Genomic DNA, 13,462 nt, shown 5'->3' on the forward strand with positions numbered 1-13,462 from the left:
GCCTTACAACTTGCAGACTGGCTCCACTAAACCCTGCCATTTCCCCCAAACGCTGTGCTCTTTCAATAGTCTATGGCTTTGCACATACTGTTCATTCTACCTAAAAGACACCATCCTCTTTCTGTTAACTGTTATGTATCCTTTAAAAACGAGCTCAAGTATTCCCTGCAAAGACCACCTAATAGCTCACAAGTATTTATCGAATCATGAAAAACGTGTTAAGCCTGCATTTCCCTGGATAGAGTGAATCCTACTTTTCTCCATGTGTTTTTGAAATGCTGGCCATGCCTCTGCCATAGAACTAGTCACATGTTAGTCTTACTTCTACATTTGAAAACCCATGTTGCATTTGTCATTATGTTCTAGTGCCTCGTTCTGAGCAAAGGGTTAACAAATCCCTTTCAAAGCTTCCTAAGGCCAATCGGACCTTGGGTTAACTCCAGAGCGCTACTACCCTCATGGCACGTTCTGTTTTCTGGCCTGTAGACTTCGGATTGCCACGTATAGCCAATAGTGGTCTTGTGAGTCTGAATACCAGTTAAGAAACCCCTTTGGTGGGCAAAGAACAAGCCCAGTGAATGAGATTTGTATAGACTAAATGAGTGCTCCCTCCATTAGTTAGTTAAAGGGGTCCAGCTCTTGTCTTAGAAAAATTCGGTAGAAAGACAGGACCAATTCCCATCCTTAAACACTGGTTCCTTTCTGTCTCTCTGTCTCTCCTGTACCCTCCTTCCCTCCATCCTTCCTTAACCCTCATCATTCTTACCTCTCTTTTGACAGAGAGATAATCGTTATGTAACTGTAGAATGGTGGTTTTAACCCACGAAAATATGTTCTTGGCCCAGACCATTTGGTCCCCTTCCTTAGACACTAACATGTGAGCAAAGATAAAGCCAACTTACTTTAACCAGAGCTCTCTTGATGACATTGCCAATATCTTGCCTCCACTCAGGAATGTCAGGGTTGTGGTAATCCAGGTTTGGAGAGAATGACAAGAGTTGAGACTGGAAATATTCTGCAAGGACAGAGGGTGTGTGAGTGCGGCTGAGAGAGGGGTGGAAGACTAGCAGATGCCATAATCACTGTGCTTTAGGGAAAGGGTCCGTTCTTCCATGTGGCCTCAGCTAAAATTCCTTCCTATTGGCGTGTTTCTTGGCTTCTGAAAGAAGGTGGGACTTGGTGACTGGAGGGGGATTTATGCTCCTACCATGTAGGAGTTCCTAGCATCTTAAGCCCTTCTTCTGGCAAAAGAATATTATTTGAAATGAAAGATAAGTATGAAACCCCAGAAGGAGGAGGTATTTGTTACTGCTGGTGGTATCATGCAGAGCCAATGATGAGGCATGAACAAGCTGGGCTTGGTTGGAATGGGGTCTTGCCATTTGTCCTCCCCTTGGTTCCTCCGACCTTCCTCCTAGAAACTGGCTCACGGGATTAGATCGAAATCCTGTGTGTAGGGTGTGGGTAATGTTCAGTTTCTTGACCCAGTTGGTGGGTATACAGGTCTGTTTGTGCTAAGTCATGAAACTAAACACTTGTGATGTGTGCCCTCTTCTGCATTAAATTTACACTTCAGTAAAAATGGTTGCTTAAAAAAAGTCCTCCAGGTGCCTGAGGAGAGAACCAGAGTATCAAATTTGCAGAGATGTAGGAAAAGGCACTCACCTGAAGTGAGGCCGAAGAAATATGTTCTAAGTCAGAGGATCACATACGGTTGGTACAACTTTTAGAAAGCCCCAGGTATAGCGGCAGTCTTTAGGGGTCTGGGGGAGGTTGTGTGGGATGGTGTTGGGAGCAAAACTTATTTAATAATTAGGAATGGTTTTACAGGATTGAGAACAGGATGGTGACCTTATTATCTACTCTTCTTTCTAGTTCTGCCCTCATATTCTTAGCCTTATTCTTGAGTCTTTGCAGCCAAGGGTGTTAGAATTTTCTAACAATCGCTTATGTGTACTTCATCTCAGTAACTCGGCTATGAGTTCTGCAAGGTCAAGGAACCAAGACTGCTCTTTGGAAATCACTGGTCCCCATGGTCACAAAGGGTCAGTGCTGCACGCATGATGTCTATAGATACCTCAGCAGGACATCAATCTAGGTGCTTCTATGATAGTCTTTCTAGCTTAGTATCCTCAACTTATGATATGTGTTTATCTAATGAGAATCCCATCAGGATGTGACGCTGGTAATAACTGCTTGTCTATGCCCATCTGTGGCAGCTTCTCTTGCAGCCCTCAGTCTATTCAGGAGCAAGGTAGAAAGTATGTTTGGAAAACTCTTGTTGACCTACATAATTTTCCCCTGGCCTGGGGAATTTCCAAAGTAGTCAGGAGTTGCCATGAGGGTGGGCCAAGGGGATTGGTTGGGCAGGAGGGGGCATCACAGAACAATTTTCAGGGCTTACCATGCACAGCAATGTCTTTTGTGTCCTGGATAAGGGCATTCCCAGCAGCCACCTGGACAGTGATAGTGTTGGTGCCCTCGGCCAAGAATGTGAAGGAGATGCTGCTGTCCAAGGTGATGAGGGGCTAAAAGACAGAAGAAGAAATACCCATTTAGTCCTCTGTGGGATATCATAGTGTCTTCCTTTCTTACAAATCTCAGACTGTCACAAATTTGCATGGTATTTGCGTGTCCCCAAGGGATCCTAACTTGAAACCAGAAAAAAGAAAATGACTTTTCATAGGTTCCAACAACTGTGATTATATCCAGTATCCAGGAAGAGTATTACTATCCTTGAAATATGCTGTAAAATGTAATCCTGAAAGATGAAGATAAGAATGAACACTCTGGATTTTGCATGTCACTCTGTTCCTTCTCCTGGGGCAAAGTAGAAGCAACATTCGTAACCTATTCCAGCTGGCTCAGGAATAGATCACTTATTTCTCTTCTCCTCCAATATTCTGTGTCACTTGCCCTTCCTCCTGTATTCCACTGGTGTATAAGACCTTTCAGAGAGGCGGTCACATTTTATTTACTTCTGTATCACCCATCCTTGGCACATTACTTTCACGTAGTCGAATATATATGTAAGTTGGATGCATGGTCCAATCACTGGCATTTTGTTTTATTACATGTGTGTTTTCCATTGCAAAGCATTTCTAACATTTTAAGTAGGTTGGAAAATATATAAACATACATATCTGTGACTATTTTAATTCTTTTTTCTTTTTCTGCTTTATTATCCTGATCATAACATATAAGGACTTCCCAAGGATAGAGAAAAACAGAATATAGTACTTTCCTGAGAATTAGGATCTTGATAAAAGCAGGTGCTTCTTGGAGAGAAGAATGCAGATCCTGAGGTTGAAGAGTCATTATTTAGTGGTTGTCTTAAGGCCTGGGCCCTTCCAAGCTCCTGTTGTCTGCAAGGTACGACCTAACAGTAGCAAGCTGCTCTCAGGCAGCTCTTACAGAGATGTCACAGGTACAGATGAGCAGACTCCCTCTCCTCTTTGCATGTCAGGACAGCCACGGGATGGGGACCAAGAAGGCAGCCAGCCGGGGAGGCGCAGGGCAGCTCTTGAAGGGGGTAGGTGTGGGCCAGCACGTACACAGCGCACTCAGGCACTCCTGACTGCACATGGCCTAGATGTGTGTGTGCCAGAGCCCTGCAGAGGCTCAAAGATGTGGCTTTCAGACAGTGTCCCCGCTGCAAGACTAGAATTGCTGTCTAGCTCAGAATTTCCAACTGGGCCTCTGAAACATAATTTGATTTCTTCTGCTTTAAAATTCTGGAGTCAGACAGGCTACCGCTGCACCACAAGTATTATGCCAATTGAAATAAGTCAGTCAGAGAGAGACAAATACCATATGATTTCATTCATATGTGGAATTTAAGAAAACAAAGCAAATGAGAAAAGGGGGGAAAATAGAGAGAAAGAGGCAAACTAAGACACGGACTCTTAACTACAGAGAACCAGTTGATGGTTACCAGCAGGGAGTAGGTGGGGGGCATGGGTTAAATGGGTGATGGGGAGGAGGAGGGCACTTGCTGTGATGAGCACCGGGTGATACATGGAAGTGTTGAATCACTGTATTGTACACCTGACACTAATATTACACTGTATGTTAACTAATGAATTTAAATAAAAACTTTTAAAAATAAAATAAAATAAAATAAAATAAAATAAAATAAAATAAAATAAAATAAAATAAAATTCTGTAGCTTCGTTTTTATGACCAGGCTGATAGCTGGAGTTGGGCAAGATGAGAGCTATTGCCCTAAGCATGTGACATGCTTTCTTCTTTGTTTGCTACATGAAAGAAAGAAGTGAGTATAGAAAGGAGGTCGCTTGTGTTGAGCACTCGGTGTTATATGTAAGGGATGAATCAGTAAGTTCTGCTCCTAAAACCAATATTACATTATATGTTAACTAACTACAATTTAAATAAAAATTTGAAAAAAAGAGAAAAAGAAACACTCTTTCCTTTAACTAAGGCAGACCCCAGAGTTCAAGTATTTTTAAGGCTCAGACAGTACACACAAGGGTATGGCCTTCTGAATTAAGCAACGAATGAGTTGCAATAGGTTCTGTGATGTACATCAACTCCTATGGGCTGATAGTGGGTGTTCAGTGTCCTGTGTCAAGAAGGAAGCCAAAGTCAAGTTGGGTTCAGCATACCAATGTTGGCCATGGCAATGGGGTAACGTGTGCCACAGACTTGCCATTTCCAGTATAATAAGAACAAAGACTTGAAACTCTGGCTTTATTCAGTTGCTATTGTAATAAATTACTTGGGCAAAGTTAGTCCCCATTTTGAGCCTCAGTTCTTTATCTGTTAAATGAAGGGTCTGCGTTGGAAGAGCTGTGAGCTCTTATTCAGCAGTCAGAACATACAGGCTTGATGAACAGCTTAAGCCAAACGATCTAGTCCCTACTGGTCAACCCATTCAATCTTGTCTATTAGGAAACCTTCAATTGCTTCATTACCTGATAGTCATGTTCTTTGGAATGAAAATGAGATACCACTGTATACCCAACAGAAGAGCTTAATTTTCTTTAAAAATGATAATATAAAATATGATTAAGGATGCAGAGCAACTGGAACTCTCATACATTTTCTGGTGCGATGTAAAATGATACAACCACTTAGGAAAAAGTTTAGTTTTACAAGAAATTGCAATAATTTTTCCAAAGAAGATCTACCATTTTATATTTTATGACTTAGCAATTGCAGTCTTGAGAATTTAGTTAAGAGAAAAGAAAATATATGTCCACAAACAAACAAAAATGTTCATGGAAGCTTATTCATGACAGCCCCAGCCTGGAAACAGCCCAATAATTCATCAGCAGGAAAATGAATAAACAAACCATAGTATATCCATACAATGAACAAAAAAGCAGAAAAAATGATATATACAACAGTATGGATAAATCCCAAAACTATAAGAAGTGAAAGAAGCCTTACATAAAATAATTCATATAGTATAATTATATATATGAAGTTCTAGAACAGGCAAATCTAATCTATGACAGAAAAAAAAGGAGTGGTTGGTTTTGGGGATTGGGCGTAAGTATTGACTGAGAAAGGACATGAGAGAACTTTCTGGAGTGATGGTAATATATATTTTGGTATATATATTTTGACAGGAGTTTGGGTTACATGTGAATGCCTTTGTCAAAACTCAGAAAGTACACAGATTTGTGCATTTCATCGTCGGTACTACCATGGAGAAAAAGGATAAGCAAATACTAAATTCTAGTTACTGATTTGCAAGCTGAAGCATTTAGGACAAAGTATATTGGTGTCTAAAATTTGAAATGAGTCAAAAAATTAAGATTAACTGATGGATGGAGAGAAGAACAAATAGATAAACAGACCATGTGATAAAAAAAATAGTGTTAATGGTAGACTACAGATGGTGGGTATAGACATGTTAACTGTAAAATTATTTCAACTTTAGTGTATATTTGAAGTTTTCCATAATACAATGTTGAGATAGAAAACATGAAAGAAATAATCAATGTGATTTTATTTTTCCTAATTCCATGAATGACTTTCTCTGACAATGGCTATATTCCATTGTCCTCCATTTTGGTTCCCTGCCCTTAGCTGTCGTCTTCCTACCTCTCACCAGTAGGCATTTTTCTCCCTTGACAGTTATCTCTTCATGAAACCTTCACTACTTCCATGTCATCTTCTTCAGCTCTCAGCAGTCCATGTGCCCCTCCCTTTCTTTGCGCACTCTTGTAGCCTTAGACTTGGGTAGTTGGTACTCTGCCAGGCAAAGGCATCACTTTTTAAAAAAAGATTCATTTATTTATTTGAGAGAGAGAGAGAGAGCGGGGTGGGGAGGGGCAGAGGGAGAGGTGGAAAGAGAATCTCAAGCAAACTCCCCACTGAGCATGGAGCCTGATGTGGGGCTTGATCTCACAACTCTGAAATCCTGACCTGAACTGAAATCAAGAGTTGGACACTTAACCAGCTGAGCTACCCAGGTGCTCCTAAAGGCATCTCTTTTGAGAAGAGTGGAATTCTTCTTGTCCCTGCAGATTTGCTCTTCTCTCCATCTGGCTGCTTCCCTAGGAGACCCAAGGGTGCAGGGCGGCAGGACAAAGGGGATGCCATCTGTGGTGGGAGGGAGTGTGCCATCCTATCAGCCAGTCAGGACTCTGATTCACAGCACATTGTGCTGAATGGGAACACTTGGTCCCCAGGTGGCAGACCACAGGCTTCCATGCTAGGAAAGAGATAGGAGCTAATTTTGTTTTCCAAATTGCTTTTGTTTTTCATCAACTGATATGGCATCATAGCTGATTTCACCTTCCTTGCAAAGCTGGAACACTCAACAGGATTCCTGAATTCTTTGTTGGCCACCAATGTCTAGTGCGTAATGCTAAATTAAATCAAGTATTGTAAGGTTCATTTACTAAATCTATTAGGCAAGCAGACACATTTATTAAGCCAGACCTCTGTTAATCCAAGCAAATTGGCCTTTCAGAGCTCTACAAATCCAACAGGCGGCTGATTGACATCTCTGTCTCTGTGCTTTGTCCAAGCTGCAGGGCCAGCCCATGGTGAGACCCCTTGGAATAATACCTCATTCCCTGCCTAGGCTGTGGGTTACATCCCTGCCCACAGAGAATCCCTTGTGTGTGACAGGTCACATATTATCCACTGAGCCCAGAAAGATATCGACAAAGCTCCAAGTCACTATTTAGTTATGAGATTTCCACTTGACTAATGGAACAAGGAGCTTCAGGGAAATCTTTGGATGCAGCCTACACCAGTTTCCCAGATGCTGTAAGTCAATATTGAACATTATAAAATCTCCACAATTTAAATGTATACCTTGATAAAAGCTGCCATTTCCAAATTGGACAGACTATGCAATCACTATGCTTGCCTTACTTAAAGCTTTCAGCAGATTATACAGTTACATGTAAAAAAGCATTTACCATATGAAGTGGAAAAGGCAGGATACGTAATGGTGGCTATACTACGATCAGAACTATGTAAAACAACCTGATATATGTACAAAGACCAGAAGGAAGTAAAGCAAAAGGGTATCTCTAGACGTGTTATGGTATGGGATTAATGTGAAAATTCATAGTGAGGGGGAAAAAATCCCCTCAAAACTTCACACTCATTCTCTCTCTCTCTCTCTCTCTCTCTCTCAGACATATCCAAAAGCTCCTCGAAAGTATCTCACTGTCTAAAGTATCACTGCCCATGAATCTGGTTCTATCTTCTGTCATCCTATCATAAATATGGACTTCAAACAAAAATCATCATTTATGCCATTCAAAGCCACCTGTTATATATCTGCCCTACCTTTCAGTTTTTTCTCTAAATTTCTGCCCAAATGAATCCTCTGTTTTGTCTGAATCCATCTACACAGAAGACAACCATGTCTTACCTTTCCATATAAATCTATTTCCCCTCCCCTACCTCAACTCTACTGTTTTTTCAATGCCAGGTTAAGACCAGCTTCATCCATGACTTACTCCATGATCAGCAATGTGTCTATCCATCACCACCTAGGCCGCTTGACTGGGCCAGTAACACCACATTCCTACCACCATACCTTAGAGTACCTATAACTTCATATTCTCAAATAGATTATTTCTTAAAGGGAAACAAATGGAATTTACACTGAATTGTATTCCTCACAACATCTAGCATAAAATACTGGCTCTTGAAAAAGATCCACAGAGCTACTGATGCAATTTCACATCTCCCTTGATAGGTTTGTGGGTATACGAGACTATTATTGGATTTTAGGAATGCTTGCTCTCTTCTGTTTACTTATATATCACACTTGCTCACCATCATTGCATTTGTGTCCGTCATGCCTTCTCATTTGGACTATAATCTTCTTGAAGGTAGGGACCATGTTGTATGTGCTCCTCTATTCCAGAGAACACCAAGTGAAGGGCTAGATATAAAGGCAGGGGTGAATTAATTCTTCTTGAGAACTTGATTTAATTCAACCATCTGGGTGAACCTGCCCAATTCTCTTAGTCACAACACACACACACACACACACACACACACACACACACACAAAACATTACTTTCCAAGGTTATTAGCCTAAGTGTTTTCTCTGAAAAATGGGATAATTTCTCCATCAGTAATGTCCTAATGATTAAATTAAATAATGTGTACGAAGAGCCTCCTACAAAGCAGAAGTAGGAATAAATGCTCAAAATTAGCTCCTTTTACAGACCAGTTTGCTACTCAAAGGGAACTAAAATAGCTCCAAAATCAGAGTGCTCACCAGAACACTCAAAGACACTCATTAATTTGCCAGTCAAATATGGTACTCACTGGATCAATTATTGGGCAATGAGGTCACCTCGATGTGTTTCTGGTACGGTGCTGGCAAATAGCACTGAAAATATACCTCTTTCAACTGGAACAAATAATTATTCTTAGAGGTGGGAGAGAAATCCGTGGAACCAAGTCAGCTACACCATCGAGCTGTAGATGCCGTTGACGTAAGCGCTGAGCACAACACTAATATTTTCAAGCGCTTAGAGTCTAAGCCCATCGAAGTTACTAATATTTACTATTACTGATTACTACTTGTTTACTACTAGTTACGAATCTTTACTGCTATTATTATTCTGACGTTATAATGACCCAAACTGAGGTTCAGGGAAATTGCATAATTTGATTAAAGGCATATTGCAAAAAGGAATCTTGCGTCTAGACTGCAACACAGTGGCTGGGTATTTGTGAGCACTTAATGCTCAAGCTTATAGATGGAAATTCCTAACTGAAGGAATACATCAGGTCATCATCAAACCAAAACAAACCGAAACAAACCAACTGTAATGCCCTTCTGTAATGTAAAATTTCCTCTCTCTTAATATGTTATAGATTAGCTAGATAGATATTCCAAATAATAACTCAGCAATGTTCATGGATTAGATATGAGTATCCTTACTCTACAGAAAGAAAAACCACTGAGATTTAGTTCAGGTGATTTGTTCAAGTGAACACAGATAACCATTAAAGAAATAGAAACTTGACGCTGCAGTCACTTTATCCACTTCTGTGTTTATTTATCAAAATTTATTAGATACTAATCTAGGAAGGGCCTAAAATTCACGTCTTAGAATACTCAAAGGAAAAAAAAAAAACACTGATAGGGGAAAATGGCACTGTAGAGAAATGCTGTGCTCTGGCTCCTTGGGGGTTCTGAGTAAATCACTGTGTTGACAATGGCCAAGAACTGCCCTCCTCGTGCACAGCAGCCTAAGTAAAGATGACCAAGTAAATGAACACTAACAGAACAGAATTCCCTGGGTGGACAGCCAAAAGTTCTCAGCACAGAAATGAACTTAAAATTCTCTGTTTCTAATTTTCTCCTCCTAAATGATTTTCTCTTTTTTGGTTCACCATGTATGCCTGCTGGTGATCGAAGCAGGATTTTAGGGTCTGTAACCTCTAGAGGACAAATAGAGTGATGCAGCTAAAGCATCCTGGGGCTGGGGGTGGAGCATGGCTGGGAGTTAGGAGACCTGGCTCCACAATTAACCAGATGTTTGACCTTGGGATGCTCATCTCACACACGGAGCTTTACTTCTCTAATGTACCAAATGGGGATCTTAAGAACCCACCTCTGTATCTCTTGTCCTGGTGAACAGTAAGTCCAAAAATGCAAAAGCATTGTAATCTCTACTAAGACACTGACTTGAAAGTACACAGCATGAACAATGCAAACAGAAAAGGGTCCTTTGGGTCCATAAGTGTAGTTCTTTTATCAACCCATCCTAACTCCCAGTTTTTATATCAAAATTAAAAGCATCCATGTAGTGAATACCTAGTGTGTGCCAGGGAGTTATACAGCATCTCACTTAGCCTTCACAACAGTCAAGATGATATACGCATTATTCTCTCTAGTTTGTGTTGAGCAAACTGAATTTTAAGTCAAATGACTTCTCAAGCTCACACGGCCAGCAGTGCCTCTGTGACTCCAAGGTCCATGTTTTCATCACCATATCATGCTGCCTCCTTAAGAAAGAGCAGGGGTGAATCTTCTCGCACTCTTATCATGCAGGGGCTGAAGTTCTTTTTGGTCATCTTGAAACAACCAAAACCATCATTGTTCATTCTTTTTTCAAAGGAATTACTACACCAAAACTTATTATTTCCCCTTTCTTGAGATGTCCAGCATTTCCAAGTCTGATATGGTATCTTTCTTAAACTATTTTTTCAAAAGTGAAGGATCTCAGGGTGCTTGGGGTGTCTCAGTTGGTTAAGCATCTGACTCTCGATTTTGGCTCAGGTCATGATCTCAGGGTTGTGGGATCAAGCCCCATGTTGGGCTCCACATTCAGCGCCAAGTCTGCTTGACCCTCTCCCTCTGCTCTTCCTCCCTCACACACTCTCTCTCTCTCTCAAATAAATAAATAAATAAATAAATAAATAAATAAATAAATAAAATCTTTAAAAAAAAAATGAAAGGTCTCTCTGAGATGAGCAGTGCCAATCACATCAAGAATGGCCAAGCAAAATGTAAAGGCAAAATCAGGAATAGAGAAAAACGTTAAGCCCTTACATTTAGGGACCCTCAGCTTAACTGCTCCCAGCTCCTCTTGTCTAAGTGTGGTCATTGTTGACACAGGTGTCACCATCACCAGCAGCTGGGAGTAGGGAGGATGTGCCATGCTCAGAGTCTGGCCCTCTGAGTTCCCTTCTCAGAGACTTGTCAGCATCCCCACCATTCCTAAAACGAACCTTGGCCATCGTAGATCACCTAGTAGGTCTTGGAGAAGGGTTCTTTACATGCATTACCCCAATTGATTTTCACAGCCCTGCATTTAGAGATAGAATTCATATTTCCAGATGGAGTCACTGGATCTCAGAGATGCTAAGTGACTCCCTTAACGTTATATATCTCGTGAGTGCAAAGCCCAGGATTAACAAAAAAAATAGGGCAAATGAAGTTTTTAAAATATCGAATACAAAGTAAGTTTGTAGAGCTTCTCAAGTACTCTTTCTTCCTTAGGATTGTTTGAACTTTCCCTATTATAACAATGAGCCTGGTATAGAGACGTATGTGGCATTCAATTACGTGGATTCGTAACTTCATTAAGTACTCTCTATTGCTTCCATCCCCAGTGCCCCTAACATCAACCTGGCAGCTGGAACACAGGAGAATTCAGTACAGATCTACTCAGACATGGATCAGAAAAGGCCAAACCTTCGTGCTATTGCCGAACCACCAGAAATAGGTAAGGGTCCCCAGCTGACTGGGCCACACGACTGCACTGATGTTGACCTCCTTATTTCTTATGGCGACAAATGGCACTCGGAGATGAACATGTTCCACGGGACCTGGGGACACAGGAAACAATGTCAGTGTTTCTATTGCTGGAATAAACAAATTTTATCGTACTCCCAAGTTCTTAATCTTAACCCTTATTACCATAAACTATAATAAAACAAGGATCACAAACGCACAAATGTTGAGATGTATGTGTGTGTGTGTGTGTGTGTGTGTGCTTGAAACAAAGCACCTTGTATAACAGGAACTCAAATCAGGCTTCAGACTTTTTGAGTGACATCTGAAATTCATTTACATCTGATGTGCCCAACCGTGAATGCTTATGAACCTCCAATCCAAGGACAAAGCTAGTTGACTAGACACTTAGCCAATAAATAGGAAGATAAACAGCAGTCTCTTTCATTTCTGACAATTAGCCTGTATTGTGATGTGGGGTCAGTGGATCATATGGAGGGCTCTTCCATTATCCTTGATTGTTAATTGGTTCCATCCTCTTCAATAATCCTCCATTGTGCCTGTCATCTGCAATACTCAGTGGGTATCATTCAGAAGCTGGCAAGGCTGTTTTACAAAAAGGAAAACGTGTATCTCCCTAAATCAAAGGAGAAACAAATGCCACGTTCCCAAAGAATAAAAAAGCTGCTTGCAAAAAAGGTGACCAAATTTCTCTTCGTTTCCCCAGAAAACTGATATAAGCAGCAAGAGAACATACATGAACACACCCTACCCATAACAAATGGGGACTGTAATTTAATTCATTTCCAAAATAAAATGAGAAGAGGAAAGAAAATGCTGATGGGAAATACTAACATGTCAGAGTCGCACTCCGGGATGGGGATGCTATTTTTCACCTCTGGGGGGTTTTCTCCTCCTCCCTACTCCTTCCACCCCTCCTTTCCTTTTTCTCTCTTTTCCTTCCTTCTTCCTCATTTCCCTTCCTTTTATCCCTCCTACTTAACCAAATCCAATTAAAGTATTCTAATTAGCCATTCACACTCTGCTAGTGCATAGTTTCCCTGTTTCCACTATGATAGTGCTGATGTGCAAAAAACGTGGCTAAAGGTCAAGACCACAGTCCGCATGTCTCCTTAGCCTGGGGGCCCTGAGTTCTTCTCACAGGTGGGACATTTTTCTGACCACTCAGCCTTCACTATTTACATCGTGGGTCATTTTGGGGACAGCTCAGTTTAAAAGGAAGACAACAGATGGCTTCTTCTCACTTCTGCTCTGGTTTAAATTTAGCTGTATGGTCTTTTCCTCTATCTTCCAGAGCCTTGACCCTACACGGACTATTACCTCGTCCCCTGCCTTCCTTGTAGGAATAAGAACAAATGAATGGGATGTGTGGTTGTTAAAAGCACCATAGCATTAGTTATGGGTTGGCACTATTTCTACCACCACCATCACCACCATCACTGTCTCTGTGTATCATTGGGTAGAAGTCCCTCTAACACAGTGGGAGTTTGTCTGAGTCTCAGTGTGTTGTAGGTAAATTTATGTTGGGGGAGAAGGTGCTGGAACAAAGACTGATGTTTAAGTGAGGAGAGCTGCCTGGTCAGCTTGCCCCCATGCACACGGTACTTGCCAGAACAAGCAACAAATGTTGGAGAATCTGTGTATCTACCTCCTGCTACCTACAGCTCTCTGACCTGACCACAGACAGAGGACCCTCAAGGTTTCTCCCAGCAAATAATTTCCTTTAGCAAATCATTGCAACC

General features: G+C 41.1%; 1 protein-coding gene across 1 annotated transcript in view; it reads right to left on the minus strand.

Moving 5' to 3' along the window:
- SORCS3 (sortilin related VPS10 domain containing receptor 3) overlaps positions 1 to 13,462 on the minus strand; it is a 568,094-nt gene that overhangs the window by 14,354 nt on the left and 540,278 nt on the right. Inside the window, exons 20-22 of the mRNA XM_057308491.1 lie at positions 11,661 to 11,794; positions 2,405 to 2,528; positions 903 to 1,015 (exon numbers count right to left, since the gene is read on the minus strand). Of these exons, the coding sequence (XP_057164474.1) occupies positions 903 to 1,015; positions 2,405 to 2,528; positions 11,661 to 11,794 (371 nt within the window). The remainder of the gene's footprint in view (positions 1 to 902; positions 1,016 to 2,404; positions 2,529 to 11,660; positions 11,795 to 13,462) is intronic.

Source organism: Ursus arctos, unplaced genomic scaffold (assembly GCF_023065955.2).
Source record: "Ursus arctos isolate Adak ecotype North America unplaced genomic scaffold, UrsArc2.0 scaffold_7, whole genome shotgun sequence".
In the NCBI taxonomy this organism is placed as follows: Eukaryota; Metazoa; Chordata; class Mammalia; order Carnivora; family Ursidae; genus Ursus; species Ursus arctos.